The sequence below is a fragment of the Conger conger genome, chromosome 12 (assembly GCF_963514075.1).
Source record: "Conger conger chromosome 12, fConCon1.1, whole genome shotgun sequence".
NCBI lineage: Eukaryota > Metazoa > Chordata > Actinopteri > Anguilliformes > Congridae > Conger > Conger conger.
Window position 1 is genome coordinate 28,489,462 of NC_083771.1, and position 23,844 is coordinate 28,513,305.

Below are 23,844 nucleotides of genomic sequence, written 5' to 3' on the forward strand. Positions count from 1 at the left end.
ATATTGTACAGCAGTAGAGCCACATCAGCAGGCCCTGAGGGCCATTTTCTCATCAGCCTGGGATGGGAAGAGAGGGGGAGGAGAAAGAGAGAGAGGGATAGAAAAGGAAAAATAGAACAAAGGAGAAGGAGTTTATTTCGTAATCCATTCAGGCATTTTCGAGAATTATGTTTTTGCCAGGTCTATACCCACGAAAATTCTGTCTTGAACTACTTGTACTTGTACTGGCTAAATTGGGCTAACGGAGCTCTGGTTAATTAATTTTCTTTACATTTTCAAAAGAAATCAGTTTTCATAGAAAAGTACGTTTTTCTGGTCATTCGTGTGTCTGGACAAAAAGATATGTACTTGAGGACATCTGGGTGCAGTTTTGGGAAAACTTGTGGAATTTGAATGCCTGTCTATATCTTTACCAGATTTTTTTCACCTAAGTTGACAATATCCTTTGCTCAAATATGAAGTAGTTCCGGGTTGTTCTAGCCTCTTCTTTAATTTAAGTCTTCAACCATGTGTGTGCATTAAATTGTTTTTGAGGTACTAACACTTTTATAGGACTAATACAAAATAGGTGGAAATTGCCCTCTAGGGGTGGCAAAGTGGAAAGGGTTTTAATTTGCATCACCCTATGTGCTGCACATCAAATATTTTTGGCCCTTTTCAGTGTTTTCAGATATTTCAGAAGCACAAACATCAAATGTTCATATTGTCTTTAATTATGTTTCAGTCTAATTTCATGAGAAGGAGACTCAGCTTTTGTCTTGTTGTCTTTTTTCTTCTCGCTTCGTTTTTTGATCTTTGAAGTTTCAAGTTACTGTCGCTAGGACGTTGTAAAGGGCCTTGTTGTTTCAGAAGGGCACTTCTGTGCTTGGTGAACCAGGATTGAATTACTTTGAACGGTGAATAAGGTATTTTATTGCTCTGAGCAAATCCATACGCTCTTTTCAGACTTATTTTATGTAGCATTACATTTTCAGCATTTAACAGATGCTGTAATCCACATTGCTGTTAAATTCTTTCATAGTATGCAGCAATATATGTACTGGAGCAATTCAGTACATATCAACACTGTACTTTCACTGTACTTCAGCCTGGGAATTGAACCTGCTACTGTACCTCTAGGTACCTGATGCCCTCTGTGTCCCGCTCCATGTTGACTTCTTCATGGAGGATCTAAAAGGTCTATGAGCAGACAGTATGTAGTTGCGAATAAATAAATAAATGAATAAATAGTAGAGAGGCACAGTATGACTTGTTATACTGAGACCTATTAGTTATAGTCTGTATTTCGCCCGAGGTTCCTCATAGGACGGACCTGATGATGATGTTGTTTAGCCCCACCCTCCTTTGCAGGCCCCTCCCTTTCTTGTAAGGAAGCCTCAGGGGACATTGTGGTCACTGTACACAATTTTATTGCAGACAGTCTGGTAACTCGGTACAATGAGATATTGTTATATTACAAAAATACTGTTGCGATACGGATATGTACAGTACAGCGATGTTTCAGCTTTTGTGTGACCTGCACTGTGTCACCAGGTAAAAACAAAAATGAGATAAATGAAACACCTTTGGACATTCTCTCTGACGATAATTACAATTGTACAACAGTCAGGTTGAATTATTCAACATTTCATACTTGGGCTGTACAGCATAAAGCCTACATGACACTTCCATAGGCATGACATTATACTTGTCATATCCATCCATGGCAGCTGGTATTCCAGGTCTTCTGTCATACTTATGACAGTGTAATTTTGGCTTCATAGCATACAGTTCAAGTTGCTTACCCCTCTTCACCATACAAAAGGCCTTAAACTGTATATATATAGAGGATGCTTGACTTGTATATTGCTGCTTGTACCCTTTGTATCATTGGGAAGCCAACCAAGCTTATTTGGTAGTCTGTGGAGCTCATTTACCATGGTATATTGTCCTTCAGTATATGAACTTTACGGAACATTGCAGGCCTTAAATTTGATGAGCCCACAGCAAGCAAGCAGCTACGTACAGTATATGACTGTTGGTGGTAGCAGGTCTCAGCACATCAGCGTTGGCACTGCACCCGTCTGCTAGCAGTAGGACAATTCGCCAACTATTTTGCTTTGTTTTAATAGCTGACCTCCATCTTGACTGCTTCACCTCGAGTGTCCATTAGTTGGCCGATGTTGTGCCAATTAGCATAACGTTGGCTGGATGAGGGCTGTTGTTCATCTTGGGCCACTAGCGGGCCACTCTACGCTTGCTAGCTGGGACTGTGTTCCTCCTGTGGTCGCAGATGGGGCTCATACATCAAAGAGCACCACGGTAGCAAAGCGGAATATGCAGACCTGTTCGTACAAACAGGTCTTATAGTGTTGCTTATATTAGTGACCTGATGTATTTCAAATGTATTTCAACAATTCTGCAGGTCCCTGAGAATTCTCAATGAAACACTTGTACAATCATGAAATTTTTTCTTTTAAAATTGTCAGTAATCTTCAGGTAATTTCACTGGTGTCTAAAACAGTTAGTGTATAAAAAAATTATTTGACCCAGACCTTCTGAAATCCCAGGCCTTATGTGCTGGGCTGAATGGATCATGTGCGAAATGGAGGAATCTGAAGGGGGGGGTAAGGGTTTCTGAATTTGTTCCTGGTACCCGCTATGGTTTTCAGTCCAGCCACCACTGTGACTTCTGACATATAATGAGCTGTAAACTGCTCTGAATTAATACTTCTTTAAAAAATAATTTGACCCAGGTTTGCCATTTCTGTAGTCATTTTTTATTGCTTTAGTTTTTTGTTTTAGATTTCTATGAAAAGGTATTGTTCTCTGTCTCTTACATGCAAAATGATTATAAACAGCTATACCACTGGATGTACAATTTCCTGTATCATTTGTCTTTCCAGACATTTATTTCCAGAGAAATATTTGTTTTCATGCATATCAGGCGTATGTTGGGTCAAAATCTGAAACTGCCTAAAGTGTGCTGTGTTGTTTTTGGAAATTATTAAACTGTACATTCCCCAAATTTTTCCCCTCACCTTTTCAAGTGTTTCTGATCACAAAGACAATTAAACACAGACTGCGTTAACCTCGAAGGGCGTTAAACACGCAGCGCGTTACACACTCAGTGTGTCGCACGCGCTGAACAGGGTTTCTCCAGTTCTTCTTCACAGCTGTACGAAAGGAGTCTCTTTCACTGTGCACTGCGTGTGTGCAGAGTTTTCTCTCTGGTGTCCCTGGTGTTGTGAAAGCTTGAGGGAGTGTATGGCTCTGCAGATTTAAGAGCACAGTAATCCTCTCTTTTCTGGAGTGAGATGAAGCACCGCATTGGCCCCGTGAGCAGGTGCCTTTGTTCTGATTGGTAGTCAGCCGTTGTTCCCGCCTTGCTGGGCAGGATCCGGCAGCAAAAGCGCATGGTGCCCTTCTGTGGCGATGGTGTTCAAATCCTCCAAGGAGAGCATCTCTGTCCCTTACAAGAAAAAGCGTGGCCCCTCCTGAGGGTCCTCGTCTCGGAGCATCGGCTGGGAATCCACCAGGGAGGACGGAAAGGCCCGGAACGCCGGGATCAATCCCAAACATCTCCCACTTTACACCATTAAATCAGCTGGGTATTTACTGCATCAATGAAGAACTATACAAAAAGTAAAAATGAACGCACACACATGCATACACGCAGGCACACAGACACACACACCCTCCGATACACGCACGCACACAGACACACACACCCTCCCATACACACACACACCCACCCTCCCACACATGCATGCACACAGACACACACATGCGCACACACACATGCGCACACACAGACGCATACACACAGACACTCACATGCACATGCCCACACAGACAGATACACACACCCTCCCACTGGAGCAGAACAAAGCTCACTTGTACATGGACTGGTAGTCTGCAGGGTGGAGGAGTCAGACAGTGAATCGGTGAGCGTCACTGCGCTGGTGGTGCCGTGTGTATGGCTGCATGTCGTCGTCGTCCCTGCGGTCAGTGGAAGGTGTTGCTGTTCGGCCGGATCATCATGATGACCTTCTTCAGGGAGTAGGCCCCGCCCCTGAACTCGGCCCAGTACACGCCGTCCTGGTACCGGCTGCGGTAGTGTCCCCCGCGGTACCACACCCCGTTGAGGTTGGAGTGGGCACAGGAGTTATACCACCAGCCACCCTTCTGGTAGTGAGCGCAGTTACCTGGATGCACAGGTGTGGACAGGGTCAGCGTGACGTCGCCAGGGGCACACAACAAATCTAATTTTGATACAACTACTACTATTACCACTACTACTGACACTACTGCTACAAATAATAACAATAAAAATAACCTTCATTAGCATTTAGATTATAATAATAATGCAAGTTCATCTAATGTTTTCAATTACTGCATGAATGTCAAATCCCAGCATGCAACATTGAAAATATAAACAAAGCTGGAAATATTCACAAATAAGTATGTGCACATCTGTGTCCCACTGCCTGGTGCTGCCCGCCCATTTCTTTGCCTTGTTTTTTCCCTTAGGAGGAGTATCTTTCTGTTTACAATCTATTTTCAGTGCATGATGTTTGACCTGAGTTTGACCTGAGCTTTTTTTTATTTAACTTTGGGTTGAGAAGATGAAGGAAAGCTTCCTTCTTGAGAGTTTGTGTAGTTCTCACACACACACACACACACACACACACACACACACACAGGACTCTCGGTCCACTGCATGTTGGGCTTTTTCCTACCATAAGGAGCACTAATTAGACGCCAGGAATGGCCTGTTTTTTTTGATAGTCTGGAGCCATTGGTTTGATAAGTAGAGGGTTCCAGAACGTGAGGTCATATCACACACGCCTAATACTCTACATCAAACCGGAGATAATCCCTGAACCATTATTTTTAATTCCTTTTTGTCAGAAAGCAAATCAGAGACACCCTGCATATTTCCTAGTTTTTTAAATCACTGCAGTCCTGGATTTGTTTGACACCAGGCCTGCATGGATTTATTCTACGCTGCAGTTTTGGGCTGAGAGGGAGTGGTGAAGGCCGGCCCGCCGTAAACAGGCTGTTCTCCGTGTCTGTTCCCTGCCAGTTGTGATTTCCTCAGTAACACATTTCCTGCCAGAGCCCGGAGGTCATTATGTTGTTTGCTGTCATCTGCAGCACACGTTGTACTAGTTTATCCCGCCATTTTCAACATGTCTGAGATTAATCGAAATTCATCTCCCATATGACAGATGAAGTGTTTCCGTATGATGAATTCGAATTTGAAACTAAATAAAGTGGGATGGCAACCCTTAAAGGTAATCACAGGTAAATGTTCAGTGTAAATCAACTCTGGTAAATCAACTCTGGTGTACACAACATGTTACGTGAGATTACAGTCATTGAGCAGACACTCTTATCTAGAGCATCTTACAGAAGTGGAAAATATTGGAGTTAGTCTCAGGAATACAAAAGTGTGACTTCACCAAGAAAGCACTAGAGTGTAATGTTAAGCAGTTTGTATTGTAACAACAAAAGTAATAACAATAGTAAAAAGAAAACGCAAAAAAAGAAAACTTGATCATGGGAGTGCATGCTGAGGAGGTGAGTGTTCTGTTTACATCTGAAGTTTGGCATCGTTTCTGCTGTCATGACTACAGTAAAAGATCAATTGACACTTTCTTTTACTGTACCTCCATTGTCTAAACTCATAAAATGTTCTTTAGTGTGTGATTTGAGATGGAGCCCAGGACTGGCCGTGGGGCATGCCAGGTGTGTTCTGCTTGGGGCACTGCTGGCTCTGTTAGTGAATGCACGTCACGTGTGTTTTCCTCAGATGTCAGGTCCTTTCAAGCTGTTTTGTTAATCATCCTGCATATACAGTGATTTTATTTTAACATATTTAGATATTCAGATGAGCTGAATAACATAAATGATTGTCATTTTTCTCTGTCCCATTGAAATAGGTATCCCCAGTTGAGTCAGAGAAGCTGGTGATAATTGAAAGCCAGCTGAACGACTTGTGAGGGTGCTTTCGCACGTTGCATGTCTGTTGTATACTCTGGTGTATCGCTGACCCACCCCTTTGACTCAGGAAAGTGACCTCATGCATCGTGCTGAAATGAGTTCATATAAAGCTCTATCCTGGCCTGGTTTTTGACTGGCTCAAGCTTGGCATGGGGTTTACCTGTGTACATGTCGTGGTCCCGGTCCAGCGTGGTGAACTGCTTGCCATTGTGCCAGGTGAGAGAGTCGCCGGCATTGCCGTGGTAACGGCCCACCCGCAGCTTGTAAAACTCCGCCTCCGGCTCCACCCGGAAGCTGGCGTATTCGGCGAATACCTTCCGCCCCGACCAATCCTCCATCACCACCAGCAGCTTGTACGTCCCCTGATTGGTCAGCCAGTACAGGTTCTCCAGTCCCAGCCAGTACTCGCCATCGATGTTGCCGAACCCTTGCTGCATTCACCAGACAGAGGGAGGGAGAGAGAGAGAGAAAAGAAGGGAGGGGAGAGAGGGCGGAGTACTCTGGTTATGTGCATGTTATCGGTGCTGTCTATACTTTGTCTTCTTTTCTTTGGCCACATTGTATGATAGCATGACAGGGAAGCACCTTGAAATTCAATTGAATTGAGGAAGAGAGTGAGAGAGAGTGAGAGAGAGAGAAAGAAAGAAAGAGTGAGAATTCAGCTGAAACTCGCAGACCTTGTCTCCCAAACCAGTGAAGCACCCCTTTCTTCCCCCGCCACCACCACTCGCCTCCCCACGGTTGCCAGGGCAATTTATTATTTTCCCCTGTTTGTCGAACTGCTGATGATTCAGAAATCACCAGCAAATCCTACTAAACCCCTTTGTTGGCTTGTGGTCTCCCTGTCCTGGCAACCAAGATCTGGGTGGTTAGGAGGGGGGGACAGGCTTCTGTCTGACTGTCTGTGTTTGCTTGGGGGGGGGGGGGGTTAATTCTGTCTCCTGTGTCGTAGGTTTATGTAATGACTTGTACAGTATTATGGGCTGTGACACTGATGGCTCTCTATTGTTTCTGCTCTTCTGCTTGCCTTTGCTTATGTACTTTCATAAGTCACTTTGCATAAGAGTGTAAGCTGAATGACAACGTAAACATGAGGATTTCATCGGCAGCTGTCCCAGGATGCATCATTCTCGGGAGAACTTCAGAAGCAAAGTGGAAACGTTTTTTTTTTGTCTGTGTTGCTGTGGTGGGGGAAAAAAATCCTCTATTTATGTGGGCTTCTTGACAGTCTGGAGAAAGAATAGAAACACTTTGGCTCTTTTTACATGGCTGGCAGACTGAAAATGTAATTCATATGCATATCTTAATATAGTAGAACGTGCACGTCCCAAAGCAAACTTCCATCTGCGTCAATGGAAAATGCTGCGTTCAGAAGCTGCTAGTTCCGGAACTGGTCACGCGTGAGTGACGTTACTGCAGTCTTGATGAGTTCTCTAATGCGTCTTCAGGGCTGTCATTAAGAGGCAGGGGGGTTTGACTGATTTTTGCCTGGGGATTCCGGATCAGTAATGTACCGTATCACAAGGACGGGGAGTTTACACATATTTTTATGAACTTTGTTGTCTTTTCTCCTTGTTTAGCATACCGAGACTCACTTGCACATTCACATGCAAACCCAAAGACATGCTACAATAGCAGTAAGAAGTAGTGCATTGTATTGAACTTTATTTAATGTACAAAAGGTAAACCGAGTGCAGTTGCATGGGCTTCAGCTGTGGCGTGCTATTTAAGGGTTAATGACTGATACAGTATACCGTGCCTCTAGGAAGCAAAAGTAAGGAAAGAATGCTGAGAAATAATTGCAGGATGCATTGGAGTTGGATCCCTGGCTCCCTCCCTCCCGTCCTCCCTGTCTCACGCGAGCCCACACGTGGTCGGAATCCCGCGGAAGGCCCCTAGCTCTGCCCCTGTCTGTGGACGTTCTCTAATTTGCACGCACCGCCCCGCCCTGTGTGTTTCGGCAAGAGAGATGTTCCAGGCCCAGCCCGGGACATGCCTTCTGCACGTCCTCTGTGTGGAGGGGGGGTAGATCTGTGCCCCTCAAACATCCCCTGCCTCTCCCTATTCCTCAGTACATTCGTTCTGCTTCCCTGATATCAAGCACTGAGCTCATTCCACTTCCTCTGTCCTTAAAGCCCCCCTCACAGAGAACGATGTGTATTATTGCTTCTGTCGCATCGTTTGTGGGGCAAACTTTTCTTTTTACAGTGTGCGTTATCGATTTGTCCCATATGAAGAATGGCTTGGCAACCCCTTTGTTATTCACAAAGAAAATAAATCTCCCTTGTTCTTTGGAGAAGGGCACGGCTTATATAAGGACACGTACTGGAAGGATTTGGGATTGGAAAGGTTTCTGTCACAGTATCCTCTGTCAGATCGCGTGGGGCCTACGCAGCCGAACATGATTTGGAAAGGCCCGGTCATGTACTGCCTGTTCTCGTGTAAGCCCTTGTCATTCATGTTCTGTTCAGCATTATCCAATATTTATATGCGTTTTATTTTTTGGGGGGAATATCTCCAAATCCTTCATCTGGACAGATAAAAACATACTGTGAGACAGAACCCAGGAATCTGGTTTGTCCCTAGCTCACCATGAACCAGTGTCGTAACAGCCCTTGTGACATCATAATCTCGCTGGCCAGAAATGGGCCAGGGACCACCACTATAATAGCTTTTATGACATCAGACTCAATCTGCACTACTTCACTTGGTTGGGACAAAGCCAGCGACCACCGGCGGCTCTTATGACAACGCAATCAACTCGTATGACATGCAACTGTGAGAGCCCCTGTCGTTTTTGACTTCACAATCAACCTAATCCGTTCCGCACAATCCCGCACCCCAAAAAAACAACAGAGCTGATCCCCGTGGCTTAGAGTTAACTGTGATTTACACCAGCTGGCCCTGCTCTTCCTTGTGATTAGCTACATCCCTGGCTGAGTCATGCTGATGGATGTGTTTTCAGACGCTGATCTGGTACTTAAAAGGAAAACCTGACAAAATCTTGGCAAAGTGCTTCATTTCTTCTCTCTTATAACAAACTATGCGCATACTTAAGTTTGTTCAATACAATGGAATAAATTAATGTCTTTGATGCAGAGAATAGCATTCCTGTTCACCGTATGTGTTTGCAAAGGACGTGGGATCCAGATAAAATAGATATGGTTGATTTCCTCATTCCATTCCTTTGTTTTGTTAGGATATTTTGCCCTTCTCCGTTGAATCAAATGTAGGCTGATGAAGAACATGCGGACAACTTCTCTATAGACAATTTATTACAGTGTGCAAGGGAGAGACAAACACAGGACATTCGGTCTGTCAGTGACAGCGGGCCGCCTCACCTTGTACGTCTCCCAGTTGCGGAAGAAGTTGACGGAGCCGTCCTGCCTCCTCTGGATGACGGTCCAGCCGCCCGGGTCGTGGCGCTGGTCACACCACACCTGCATCAGCCGGTTGGTGTTCTCCGGCTTCACCAGGTACATCCCGCTGTTGCCGTGGCCCTCGTCCAGCGCCTCCAGGCAGTCCTTAAAGGGCCCTGCGGGGGGACACGAGGGAATGAGCGAGGGCAGCGGAGGAACGGAGAGAGCGAACGACTGAATGAACAAGGGAGTAATGGAGGTGAAGGTTTGGAGGGAGACGTGTCACACCGCACATTCACACACCTCTCTCTCTTAACATGTTTCTCTTTCCCTCTGTCTTGCTCTCTTTCTCCCTCCGTCTTTCTCAAATTCCCTCTTCTCTCATCCTCTCTTCAACACTATCCACCTTCTCTCTCTCCCTCTCTCTCTTGCTCTCTCTCTCCCTCTCTCTCTCCCTCCCTCTCTCTCTCCCCCTCTCACTCACTGTCAGGAATAGCCGAGTACCCGGCTGGGGGAGGTGGGGGCACCTTGAGCCACAGAGCCTCTCAGTTTCAGCCCGACGGCAGCATCCATGTTGACTTTGGCTGCCGTTGTGGAACGTGGGTGGAAACTGCTGTCGGGCGTGGAGAGGTCCAAGAACAACACCGGCACGCGGGCCGAGAACCGGTCTCCGGGGCTGTATAACCCAACGGTAGCGCAGATTAACCAGCCCGCCGGCACGGACACCCAGGGGAGCCGCGGGGAGAGGCAGGATTCCAGCCCTGCTTATGTCATTACCCACAAAAAAACACGGCCCACTTCTCCCTGTTCCCGGTTTCCCGTTTTGCGGAGGCTCCAGAGGAAAGGCTGGAGTACTCAGGCGAAGGGGTTCTGGGGTTCTGGTATCCCAGGGGGAAGGTGGGGGTGGAAGAGTCTCCCTGCAGCTGTAGTAAAGCTACAGTGGAATAATACCTGTGGTGAAACTGCAGAGAATGGAACTTATAATCACCAGTAGTCATTACAGTTTCCCTCATGATAACCACACAGGAGTAGAATTCTTTGGTGGCCACTAGAAGATGGTGATGATGGTGATGAAGATGGCAGTTGGCTGTAATGCTGCCCACATGCTGTTTGTGACGAGCCATTTCATGTAGATGACCAACACTGGCTTCATGTCCAGTTAATTTCCTGTCCCAACTTCACAGGAGTGAATGGGCATCACATTTTGAGATCGATCTCCGTGTTAAGAGCACACTTTATGTCTGTCAGTATTTCCCTGGAAGTTCAGTTTTGTATACATGTTTTCAATGGCAGACAAACATACCTTCAAGGGAAGATCAGTAACTGCACCCAGTATATTTAAGACATTTACAACTCCTGAATTGTGGGTATCGTAAGTTTGATATTTCACTTTCACGGAACGGGCTGACCAGTCTTCACATTCTTGGCACGCTAGGCAGCTTTTCACAGCTCCAGGTGCTGGAATTCTCCACACCTTCAGGATCTGCACATTAATGGAATTTTCCGTCTCACGCTTTCTCCCCCCCTCGCGGTTTTCCAAAACGCTATTATGCTTTACTCATCTTAATAGGCCTTTGTGTTTGACGCTGACATGCCTCATCACGAAAATAATGTCTTTGGGACCCGGCTAATGAGCACCTGCGCGTGGGCCACAGGGCGGCACGCGATCGCTCACTCTGTCACTCAGATAAACGGAAAGGTGGATGAGCAAGAAAGAAAGAAGGGACACAAGGTCTGAGTTTACGGTCATCCAAAGGTGCTGACCTGGTCGTGGGCTTTAATGAGATGTGGAATACTTCTGAATCTGAGTTTAGGGTGAAACCAGTGTCCTGCTGCTGTGTCCACTGTTAACTCGCTCTCAGAATCGCCAGACTTTGGTTTGCATCTTACTCTTGTCATACCTCTTGTCTTTTTCCTTCATTCCTTCACATTTCATTTTGCGTTAGCGAGATGTTTTTTTGCAGAGATAGCTTTCATACACTTTTTCATGCAATCAATGTATACAGTTCAGATGAAGTGCCTTGTTCCAGGGTTAACAGTCATACTGTACTCTATCCCTATTTCTTTCTTGTTTTCTCTCCTCTGTCCCTCCTTCCCTGGCCTGTATCACATGTTGGAGATTAGTGTCAGTGGGCATCAGGGCCCAGCGCTCTAAGCTGCCTACTGTAATTCACCCCACTCTTCTTGTGGCCACATAAAAATAAAAAAATAATAAAAAACAGCACAATGGGCAATTCCGTAAGAGTGGAGTGAAAAAAATCCCCCTCCTTCTCAGATCTGAAATGTTTCCCACGAAGGAATTTGCAGAGATATTTGTGCTCCGCTTCAGATATAATGGAACCCAGATCTCAGCTGTTAAAAGGGATTCCTGATAGAAAGGCAATGCTGGCCTAACATGGGGGAACCACTGCTCTCCTCTCCTCTAGGACAAATGTTCATCCCAGCATTATCCCAACAAAAGTGCAATTATAAGTAAGCATTATCAATACTTGCTTAAGCAGTGGACTGTCCTCCCTTAACCTCTATTGTTTTTCTTGATTTTAGAAATCTTCTTGGGATGCAGTGCAGCACAACCTTGTCCTACAGGCTCACAACATCACGAGGTTACACGACTGCTAGTCCAACATCTCTGGTCTTCACTGTATGCCACATGGCTTTTGAACACCCTTCACTTGCATCTGGTGGCTAACCACATTCAAATCAAACCACTTCACACAGTGCACCACTTCAACCAGACCTCACTGTTCAGCATCCCCTCAGCAGCCACATCTCTCATGTCTCAACGCACCTAGCGGCTGTTAACCTATACCTCAATGTTTCTATTTTCCGTGGGTAAACCCTTGCCTTCTTTTATCTCATGTATTGAGGCACGCACCTTGATGGTGCCATTAATATGCTTGTATCATCGCCTGTCTTGAGGTCTTGCAGTGGATTCTACTAAGTGACTAAACTGTAAGCCTTTGTTTTGTTTATGCATACGGTACCTGTACCCACGTCTAGTACTTGCGTCAACAAGCGTCCTGCTTGTTAGTTTGGGCTCTTAACACATTGCTTTGCATGTGTTTGTGAGATCTGCAAACCCTGAGCTGGGGGAATATGCTGTTGCTACTTTCGAACAGAAGCCCAAACACCACTTCCTCTGAGGTCTCGATATGTCTATCTGGCTGCTTGTCAAAGATGTCACCTACTTTAGCCCTCTCTTCGGCAGTAAGGATGGCTTACGGCCGTTGGGATGAAAGTTTGCGCTACCTAGCACGACATAACGAGTCTTCGAGTGAAATCGTTAGCTTTCTTGCTATCCCTCCCCCTGCTTCTTTCAGCAGAGAAATGATTCATAGCAGTTTGTTTCCACTGTCGCTCCGCTAGCCAGCATCAACGATTAAAACTTTTGAACCCGAATATGATGTCAGATCTCTTGGGTTGATAGTTATTGTTTTTTACAGAATAATTCTGGAATAGCGTCAAACATGTTTAAACAGGCTGTTCAATGAACTCATTTTTACAGGAATCTCTGTCCTCTCTCTCCAAGACAAGAAGATTTATGAGTACCACGACTCACTGTCTGTCTCTGAAGTATGAGCAGGATGGACACGTATGCATCCTCAAGAAGAAAGCCCATGCCAGAATTTGATGTTTTCGTTGGGACAGTGACATCGAATTTCTGAGTTGGCATGCCACATTTTTTGTTGAAAGGAATATGATTGTTAGCAAATGAATAATTATGCTGTATTCTGCTTCAGTAACATAAGGAAGAAATGAGATTTTGCCCATTTCACTCTTTCACAGGAAATGTGCAGTGCTTCTTTTCAACAAAAGTGCAATTTCCACAAAACAGTCCTTTCAGATGTTGAGATCTTTTGACGCTTTAAGCCCAAAGGCAGCTACAGCTTTCAGTGAGCTCTCTGGAAACAAGGAAAAAGAAAAAAAGCGACATGTGTCGGTGGGCATTATGGGAAGTGGAGTCTGCCTCAGACAGGAGGATACTCACCGGAGGGCTTGTCAGTGGTGGAGGGGCTGTGCGTGCCCGTGGGCATCGTGGGAAGTGGAGGCGGCGGCAGGGCCTTGTGGTTCTGGTCGCTCTGGATCTCGTTGGTCATCTGGTTCGTGTGGCGGGGGAAGGTGGGCTGGAAGGGCCTGATCGGGACGGCCGGGACGGCCGGGACCAGGATTGGCGGAGCCGGCTGCGGGGCGGGCCGCACCGGCATCCTCAGGCAGTGCTCCTCCAGCTGGGCGATGACGGTGGTCTGGTTCCCCGCCAGGGCGGCCAGGTGCTGGTACTTGTGCTCCAGGTCCTTGTAGCGGTTGGTGAGCTGCAGCATCTCGGTGGTGTGGTTGAGGATGCGGCTCTCCAGCTGCGAGAGCTCCAGCGCGTTGTCGCGCTTGCGGATGATCTCGTGCAGCAGCTGCATGTAGAGCTGCGTCACGCGCGAGTTCATGTTGCGGCTCTCCTTGCGCAGGAGCTTGACCTCGTTCACCACGCCTCCGTCCACCTCCACCAGCTGCTGGAGCGTCTCGATCTGCCGCTTCTGCTTCAGCAGCTCCCCGTTCAGCAGCTCCAGCTCCTGCTTGGTGACCCGGTTCTCCAAAATGGCGTCCGGCTCCTTGGAGTTGACGCATATGGCGCCCGTCACCTTCCTCTGCGGCACGATGAAGGTGTAGGAGCACTTGTCGGCCTGGGGGGGGTCGACTGACCGCCTCTCCCGCCCGGCGTATAGGAACTCCCGCTCCGGGAACGCGTCCTCGTCGTTTTCCGCCGCTCTGGAGACCGCCAGCGTCGCCCCGGAGACCAGGAACAGGAGCAGTAGAGCAGGCTGGGAGATCGCCATGGTGATGTGGGTGAGGAGGCCTGGGTGGGCGTGCCTGCAGGGGGTAGCCCTTAATTGGGTTTGTGCTGTCTGTAAAGAGAGAGGGGGAAACTCTTCAGGATTCAAGAGAGGCAAGGTTTGTTTTCAGGCCTGTTTTACTAAGATATAAGAAACAAATAAACACACACAAGATATAGATCAGTTCAGTTCACTGAGTGAACCCACAGACTTGGCTGGGATGAACAGGGTATTTTCACTGGTTTAGATTCACTTGTACAGACAGATTCCTCACCACATGCTCACTCCTGCTTCTAGATCTTTCCACTTGACAACTTTTCCCCCACAAAGCTGATCTCATGATAGAGTGGCATTCCTTAACACACCTTGCAGTTACTACTGGGGTTTTCTTTTACTAATTACACAGCGGGAGTGATGGAACATAAAGCGCAGATAAACTGAGCACCATTGTGCTGTCGAGTGACGATGAGCAGACCCTCGAGAGGAACACCGTGAGTCTCACTCCAAATTCTTTAACCACACCTTGAGCCAAGTACTTTACCAAAAACCCTTCCAATCCATTCTTTAGTAAAATTGCGCAAAGCTAAGTCAACTGATCCGTGACCAGTCAGTTGTACCACAGGTCAGCAGTGACGGACACTCCCAAATTGTTTCAGAACCCACGCTTTTTCTCACAATTTGTACTCTCTTTGAATTAAAATATTGTCCTGTAATAATGAGATAAGTCAGCCAAAGGCCAGGCCCGAAAGCCGTGTTCAGCTGAAAGGAGTCGGCATTAGGCTTTATCGGGCCTGAATGTGGTGCTTTTGTGTGCATGCCCACATCCTGTTTCCGAAGTGCCATTTGTATTCTGGCTCGTATTGAGCCAAGCTTAACTGGTGGCGTAGGAAACAATGAAGTCAGCATGAAAAGGGGGAGTGAGGGGAGTGGGAAGCTCAGCCCAAATAGCCTTTCTGTGAACAGGTCAGTACAAGTGAAAGCATGGAGACAATGTTAAAGGCTTGTACATTTGGATAAACAGATTCTTGTAAACTGCGGGAGGAATTGTTAAACTAATGAACGCAGACTGTCACACAGGTAGACGCAGGTGTATGCCAATGCGTATAGACTCAAGTAAGCACAGGTGAATGCAAGGTAATGTATGTAGCCGCAGGTGAATGTAGCTGACGGTATGTAGACACAGGCAAACACAGGTAGTGACAGGTGAATGCATATACACACAGGCATACACGGGTTGTGACTGTTGCACAAACCAGCCAGGGCAGCTCTGCCAAGATAAACACTGGACTCTAAATGGTAGTCTAAATGAAAGCTCCAGTAATTAGCTCGGAAGCATGTTCATTTTCAGCATTTCTACTTCCACTTCTCTCTGTAATATCCTCCAGTGAGGGTGTCGCCAGGCCATTTAGACAGGTCTCCCAGTCAGTCACGGAAACCCGGAGATACTCCGCCCCCTCGCAAGGCAGGCGGAACCCCGTGGCGACATGGACACGCAGTGCGGGCGCTGTTTTTGGGGACGTGTGTTTTGGCTCGCCTCCCTAAACAGTCCTCTGTTAGTTGAGCTGGTTCTATGTTTTTCCCGGCCCAGTTCAGGTCAAAACCCGCAAACGTGGCTCTACAGAGAGGAGTGTGCGTGTTTTCCCTGACAGACACACGGTACTGCACTGTTTCAGGCCTCTGCCGATCATGAGAGGTGCACAAGGTTTGCACCAGGGAGCATACAGATCATTTTTTTATTTGGTCATATCCTCATCCAGAATGACACACATGCCTTATATATTTTACACACCTATCCATTTTTATAAATGGATAAATACTGAAGCACAAGAATTCAAGAAGCCCCACTCCCAGGTTGTAAGTCCCAGTCCTTAGTTGTATGTAGTATTGGATGTGAGGACAGGGTGGGGAGAAAGAGGCAGCTTTAGTGAGAGGCAGTGTCCCTCTGGCAGACCTGATGGGTGGTGTGGCTCTGTTTGGTAGGAATGTGGCTCCGGCCCCCACCTCCCATAACCCCCCTGTAGCTTCTTAATTGGAAGCTGGTGTTCACCAGCTAACTGCTGTGTGGTATCCTACTGACAGCTGCCAGTCAAACTTACGACCATGCTATGGGGGGATGGTTGTTGACTTGACCAATGCAGAAATTTAAGACACACATATACATACACTGGGTCACACTAAGTCAGCATGCTCACAGATTCAATGACTGGGATCCAAACTGCTGATCCACTGTAAAGACAGGGCTGTTTTTTTGTCTTTGGTGATTCACAAGATGAAAATACACACTCAGGCCTAATGGAACATTCAGAGCTAAGGGCACACATTCAAGGAAATGGGTGCTCTCTTAACACTAAGGGTGCACTCTCAACGGTAAGGATACACTCTCAGGAAAAAGGGTGTACTCTTCAAGCTAACAGTCCCCTTTAGATATAATGTACACTCTCAGAGCTTTGGTTCCACTCTGAGGGAAAGTACACTTACAAGGGTAAGGGTACTGTTTCTGAGCTAAAGGTATACTTTTTGGGCTAAGTGTGCACTGTCAGCGTTAAGTGTACACACTCAGAGCCTCCAGGTCTCTCAGTATTCTCTGGGTAAAGAAAGGGTACAAGGCTTGGCTCAAGTCCGCCATCGCAACGCGACACACAAACCCTCTAACAAGGACACATTATTCATTCACATGCTGAAAATGGATTTAATGAGGCCCACCACCCATTAAAATGGCATCTCATTTTCAAAAGGCCGTGTTAGGAATGGGTTGCACTGCTGTTTATTGTGAAATTATATTTATATGGATAGATTTCTTTGTTTTGGGTTGGGGGTGAGGGTGTTCTTTCCGTGCCCTCCCTCCAAACTCCTGACCACATGGAATGTAACTGTAATCTGTACACCGAGTGAATTGTGTGTGTGTGTGGAGCGGGGAGAAGTTCATGGTAAAGCATATGGAAAAAATGTTTTCATTCACATTGGTAGTGTCTGTTTCCCGAAAGGATTGACCAAACATGACTCTCTGCTGAGAGCGGTTTAATTTAGGATGTAAAGCACGGCACTGGAACGACACGGGAGACCAGAGGAGGCACCATGCTAAACCAAGGCTGGATCGCAGAGCCAAGGCAAACTCCGTTCCCTGCCCACGGCACCAGCTTGCAGCACTTTGCCTTTTCCAATCCCAAATGGCACACTTTGAGGAAGGGGCTTGGCCCAGAAAAGTCTAGGTGGTTCAGACCAAAAAGTCAGTACCCAACAAGATGATGCCATTTTGATTTAGGCATGAGGATGCGTTGTCTTTACTTGGGCCTGCGCCTTTGATGGTTTGATGTGAACTGTGCCAAAGTTGGCCAAAGGTTTCTTGGATCAGCGCTAAAACGCCTCATTTTTCTGGTGAGGTTGATGATTATTTCATTAGTTGAATCCAGCGTTGTGGTGCTCGAATAAAACAAAAACCTGCACCCACACCAACCCTTTTCAGATTGGACACCCATAATCTATCACATAATGTATGGTTTCTTGTTTAACCCCACAAACACATTCCGCACTGGGTGAGCATAGACCCTTGGTGGCACATTAGGAAAGCTGTGAGGATGTGCTTGATTAATGGGGTAGACCCCATTCAGGGTAAATGGAAGCAGTAGTGACTGGCTCATGAAAGAAAGTATCCTTCGGAGGTTAAGGAGCCAGTCAACCCCCACCCCGCTCTCTCTCAGGACCCTCTGCAGTCTCTGGAGTAACAGGGAGCGCCCTACACCAACCCCTGAGAGCTGCAGACCCTGCAGTTTTCCCATCCAGGCTGCACCCCACCCCCCTCCTCCACAGGCCCAGGGCTGTGTGTGTGTGCATGTGTGTGTGTAAGTGGGAGCTCACATGTGAAGATATAACCGTAGACTGTTACTACAGTAGGGCTTTCTGGGGCCAGTTAACACCATATCTTCCCCCTGCCCCAAAACCCCTATTTTTTATTTCCCTCTCTCTCTGTCTCTCTCTTTCACACACACACACACACCACACACATCAGCCTGCCACCTCCTCTTTCCCCGCCTTAGGGAGATAAATCATAGATTCCATGAGGAGGTGCCATGTTCTGGTTATGACATCATAGTGTGTGTGTGTGTGTGTGTCGGCTGCAAAGGGTGGAACATCATGTCTGGAGTGGAGAAAGGAAATTGCCGGGGATTGAATGTCGCAGTTGAACGCCGTGATGACAGATGCTGACAACAGCGAATACAAGCCTAGATTCCAGCACTGGGCTACTGTGGTTCTATGAAACCACTGCTGTGCTGCGCTAGACTGGCTTAGGCTATGCTGTGCTAGCCTGGCCTAGGTTAGGCTGTGTTGTGCTAGACTGGGCTAGGTTAGGCTGCACTGTGCTAGCCTGGCCTAGGTTAGACTGTGTTGTGCTTGACTATGCCCATACACACTGATTGCTGTACGACTGGTGTTGCTTCAGGGCACTGACCAGCTGCACTGTGATTGTAGTGCAGTGTTACAGGTTAGATCTGTGATACTGTGGCTACATGTTGTCTAATTTGTGGTTCACCAGTGAAGGTAAAGTCATTGTGTGCTAGTTAGTTAGCTACTAACTGCAACCACCACCACAGGCAGTGCTCGTGCACCCTGGGACACTGACACAGACACCGCCATTATCACAACTGACACTGTCACTGCCTTAATCATAACTGACACAGTCACAACCGTAATCTCCATTGACACACTTACAGCCATAATCACAATTGACACAGTCACAGCCTTAATCACAACTGACACAGAAAAATGCATTTGCAGGCATAGCTATGGCCATGGTTACTGACACCACCACAGACCCGGAAAGACCCAGACTTTCACTAGCTCAGAACCATAGCAACAGCAGCCGACGCACGCTCGGCGTACTGCTGTTACAGTTACGGACACTGACTGTCCCCAGGTCAGTGATTCCTCCAAAGAATGGTGCACCTGCAGTGTGAATGATGCAGTTTACCTGCCTCTCTTTCTCTTGTACTGCTGGGGTGGAATGTGGTTCTGTTACCAACGTTGCTTTGATCATTAGACCTGTGAGCGGGGAGTTCTGCATCACGCCGTTGGGATTAAATTGAACAATGAATGCCATACGACTTTAGGAATCTCTGACCTGCTGCTTGTAAAGTCAACAGTAATGAAATGAGGATTGTTGTTGCCGTACTGTAGTATACTTTGCTGAATTTTGAGTTGTTACACTGCAAAAGCGAAAAATAAGCCAGTCCCAACAAGTATTTCAGTCTTTTACACTCCCCTCCATAATGTTTGGGACAAAGACCCATTATGTCTTGTTTTTACCTCTGATTTGGCACAGTTTTAGATTTGGAATCACACAATTAACATGTGGTTAAAGTGCACATTCTCAGATTGTTTTATTATACATTTTGGTTTCACCATGTAGAAATCACAGCGGTGTTTATACATACTCCTCCCATTTCAGGGTGTTTGTAATTGCTCAGAGGTGTTTAACTGCCTCCTTAATGCAGGTATAAGAGAGCTCTCGGCACCTAATCTTTCCTCTAGTCTTACAGTCACCTTTTGGAAGCTATTTTTACTGTTTATCAACATGAGAACCCAAGTTGTGCCAATGAAAGTCAAAGAAGCCATGATGAGACTGAGAAACAAGAATGAAGTTTCTCACTAAACTTAAAACCAGCTAATATTTTGTACTTGAGAGAAAGAGAAAAAAAAAGATTTAAAGTATCATTCCTAGACTAAAACACTGTATTTATGTCTTTGATTGTACATCTTGTTTCCCTGCATTGTTTGTTTCAGTCTCACTGCTTGCTGCTGGTGTCCAGGGATGCTTAGGGAGTCCAGCCGTTTTCACATCCCTCCGTTTCACTGCGTTTGCGGAAACCAGCACGGCCCCTGCGCGTTTGGCGGGAGGCTCCCGCGCGGTTAAACTTCCCGTCGGCCGGCGCCCTGGGTCTGTCCGAGCCGCCAGGCCCGCTCCGCTAGCGTCACTGCTGCACAGCTCATTAACCAGCGGCGTGACGGAGCGCTGATCTCTCACAGAGGGCTGCTCGCGCCGTCTTTAACCGCCGTTTGGAAAAAATTAACATTTCACAGGTCGTCATCGTCTGATGAAACCGAGCCCAGTAAAAACAACAATAGCTATACGTCACTTTCACTTTCGCATTAATTCGCAAAGAAATAACAGAAAGTGAGAAAGATTACCGGCTCTCTGATTTGAATCAGATATATATACTTATATACAGTTTTCAGTACTTTCTCCCAGAAGGGGGGGCTTTACCAAAACAAATAGACATGAAGCTGGCCAATAACATTTCAATTAAGAAAATTACCCTTACACAAGTTCATCAGATGCCCCCGAGTTCACCGCACTTAATGAAGCCATGGGCAGCCAAAACTGCATTTCCAAAAAACATCCATCCGAATGGGTTTTTATAATTGATAGTTAACTAAATTATGGAATATATGGTTGGGATTCTGTCAGGGTTCTTGACTTTGACTTTAACTTCTGAGTTTTTAGTGAAGTATAAAAATGTTTCATGCAATTTAAAGTCTTAGTCTGAGTTTTTCCTCTCATATTCAGGTGATAACTGACCTCGACATATTTGTTCTGAAGGTTTTTTCTTTAAATGAGCCGTTTAACGGTGCCGGTAAAGCCAGCTGCATGAAATGACTCCATCCTGTGGTGGTCTGTCTGTCTGAGAGCTTGTTAAATCCACAGTACAGAGTCTTCCCCAGGGACTCTGCTACAGATCCTGTGTATTCCCACTGTGGGCTGTTCCATAAGGGGGCATTCCCAAACACAGATAATCATATGGCATTACTGTAAATCTTCCTATAAACCTCATAGGCCCTTTCCCAAAGTTTTCTGTTTTTCTTTGGAAGTGGAAGAGAAGGTTCTTTATGGTTATTTGTATAGGATATCTCCAGGGTGGATTAGTCATTCTGTAGTCTGTACCATAGCACGGTCTGACACAACAGAGCAGCACTAGACTACTTCTTCCTGGCAGCCAGATTGTTTTTAGTAATGGCACATTAATATGGGCTAAACATCTACCACCTAGTATTCATAACACAAGTGTATGAATAGGGCACACTGTTCATCTGTGTATACAAAGTTGACACCTTATTTAAATAAGAATAACCTATTTTATTGACACTGGTCATGCTGCCACACTGCATATGTGTATTTATGTACACGTTTGATGCGCCTGAATAATACTCTCTCTCTTTGCTGAGAGTGACTACCAAGGGCCACATTTGGTCCCTGAGGGGCCATTACCTACAAGACACTTCAGCATGACACAGATAGTATACAGCTGTGTATATAGGGGCACGGGTCTGTACTGCATGCCCCATTAGCGCGCAAAACATTTCACTCCCCCAGAAAACATTAACACACCCCGTCACAGCAAAGGTGCTAGCAGGAGAGCGCTGGGAAGGTGACCCGGCTGCACTGTAGCGTAGGCTAGCCTCATAACCGCAGCGGTAATGTGATTAGAGCCGCGCAGGCAGCAGGTTAGCGTAGCGGCTGACATGTGGTGAGCCCGAGCGTAATTAGAGAGAGAGAGATAGAGAGAGAGTACGAGAGAGAGACAGAGACAGAGAAAGAGTGAGAGTGAGAGAGAGAGCAGCAGGGGCAGTGGGGGGGCTCTTACCGGACAGTCCTGCGCGCTTCCCCTCTTTCGCTCTCCGTTAAATCACTCGCCGGCCGGGCGAACGCGATCAGAGCGTGACAGAACTCTCATTTTGGGAGGCTTTGATCCACAGTGTTTTGGTACCCGCTCTCTCTCTCTCTCTCTCTCTCTGTCAGTCTGGATAATTCAGGTATCAGGCTCTTCAATCTCACTCAAGTGGCAGCAGGATCCAAACTCGACTGGTAAATTCCCTCCACTGTCACAGTGGCCAGTGTCCAAAAACCCACCAACCTAAAACAATTCATAAAAAAATGTATTTCAAAAATAAATAAATGAAAGTTATAGCTGATGCGAGTGTCGGGCGTGTTGGATGAGCACGAGTGGTTTGAAAGATGAGAGCTGTCCTGAGTGTCGTGCTGTAGTCTCCCCTCCTAGCTTCTGTAGAAGAGTCTGGTCCCACACTCACGCTATGGAGAGACCATCACTTCTGCCACACAGGTCCAGCCTGTCGGCACTTTTCAGCAAAGCCCTTCCCACTTTTTTTATTTTCCTTTCTCTCTCTCTTTCTCTTTCTCTCCCCCTCTCTCTCTCTCTCTTTCTCTCTCCCCCTCCCTCTCTCTGTTGCCTTTATTTGATGTGGAGGAAAAAAGTTCCAGCTCAAAGTTGTAGCTGGTTGTTTAGATCCCCTCCCCCGTCCCCTCCTCTTGGCACAAAGAGCACCACCAGCACGAGGTACACCCCCCTTCCCACTCTCTCCCCACCCCCGACCCTGTCCCCTCCACTCCCTCCCTCTCTCTCTCCCTCTCTGCCTTTCATTCTCTCTCTCCCTCTCCGCCTTTCATTCTCCCTCTCTCTCTGCCTCTCTGCCTTTCATTCCCTCTCTCTCCCTCTCTCCTCCTCTCTCTCTCCCTCTCTGCCTTTCATTCTCTCTTTCCCTCTCACCTTTTCCCTCTCCCTCTCTGCCTTTCATTCTCTCTCTCCCTCTCTCCATTTCATTCTCTCTCTCTTCCTCTCTCCATTTCATTCTCTCTCTCCCTCTCTGCCTTTTATTCTCTCTCCCTCCATTTTATTCCCCCTCTCTCTCCCTCTCCGCCTTTCATTCTCTCTTTCTCTCCCTCTCCTCCTCTCTCAATCTTTACCTCCGCCTGTCTCTCCGTCTCCTCTTTCTATCTTCTCATATCTACCCCCTCCCTCTATCACTCATTCTATCTCGTTCTTACCCTCTCTCCCCCTTTCTTTCTGCCCCGCACTTTCAATCTATTCTTTGTATCTCTCTCTCTCTCTTTCCCTCTGACCACCCTCTCTTTCTTGTTGTCAAGTTACAGTATATCAAATGTTTCTTGGCATGACACGCTTATGGTCATGTTTTGAAAACATATTCACATCAAACAAAAGGAGGTTAAATGACAGGGTAACTCTGTCTGCTGTGATAACAGAGAAGATCTTTCTGCTTCTCATGGGATTGAGTGGGATTCACACGGTCTTTATGTGCCCGACAGCCATAATCCTGTGTTACTGATGTCATTTTTAGGACACAAACACCAACCACCAACCAACCCCCCCCCCCCCCCCCTCCCCCCCCTTCCTGACCTGTCTCTGTCTCAGAGTGAAACTAGCAGGATTACTATTGAGAAAATAAAAAATGAGTCATTAATCTCCATCCTCTCTCTTCCTTAAGAAAACTGCTAATGGGGGTGTTGCGTGCAAAGGGCAGTGTCTTGTAAAATGTTTTGCACAATGCAGCTCCAAAGACATCTTTGTGTTTGCTTCTATACTGCCGGTTCCAGGATTTTATTCTTATTGTTAGCCCTTGTTTGTGTAAGATATACAGTAAAACGTTACTTACGCAACCGGGCCGATTGCCAAAAAGCTACAGGTTCAAATCACTGGTGAGATATCTCACGTAAATATAACTGTGTACATAGAATATGTGCGACCATGATGCAAGTTGCTCTTACACTCAATCCACTGCTACTTAATCTGTATGTCAGCCTGTTACAGATGCGTTTCTGTCCTTCGATCATTGGCTATTTCGCACACCTCCCAATAGTGAAAAAA

The 23,844-nt window shown here is 46.6% G+C and overlaps 2 protein-coding genes across 5 annotated transcripts in view; one reads left to right on the forward strand and one right to left on the reverse strand.

Annotated features, from left to right (window-relative positions):
* Positions 1-23,844, forward strand: part of LOC133142025 (ras-specific guanine nucleotide-releasing factor RalGPS1-like) — a 131,234-nt gene that overhangs the window by 47,785 nt on the left and 59,605 nt on the right. The window lies entirely within an intron of this gene.
* LOC133105476 (angiopoietin-related protein 2-like) lies at positions 1,387-22,365 on the reverse strand. Of its 2 annotated transcripts, XR_009703857.1 has the most exons (6): positions 21,808-22,365; positions 13,336-14,242; positions 9,330-9,523; positions 6,149-6,419; positions 3,877-4,187; positions 1,387-3,503 (listed from the first exon to the last, which is right to left on the reverse strand). XR_009703857.1 is itself a non-coding variant. In XM_061215609.1 (5 exons), the coding sequence occupies exons 2-5, from the start codon at positions 14,171-14,173 to the stop codon at positions 3,988-3,990; spliced, it is 1,503 nt and encodes a 500-aa protein (XP_061071593.1). In that variant the 5' UTR covers positions 14,174-14,242; positions 21,808-22,365; the 3' UTR covers positions 1,387-3,987. The 2 variants fall into 2 exon arrangements, 1 of the variants encoding a protein (XP_061071593.1); XM_061215609.1 differs by having other exon boundaries at positions 1,387-4,187.

What these genes read in the sequence shown, in the direction of transcription:
- LOC133105476 (XM_061215609.1), bottom strand. Translation starts at nt 14,173, where the DNA reads ATGGCGATCTCCCAGCCTGCTCTACTGCTCCTGTTCCTGGTCTCCGGG. An exon ending in CACCACTGACAAGCCCTCCG is followed by an intron (nt 9,524 to 13,335) that starts GTGAGTATCCTC and finishes GTCCCCCCGCAG; the next exon opens with GGCCCTTTAAGGACTGCCTG. An exon ending in GCAACTGGGAGACGTACAAG is followed by an intron (nt 6,420 to 9,329) that starts GTGAGGCGGCCC and finishes TGGTGAATGCAG; the next exon opens with CAAGGGTTCGGCAACATCGA.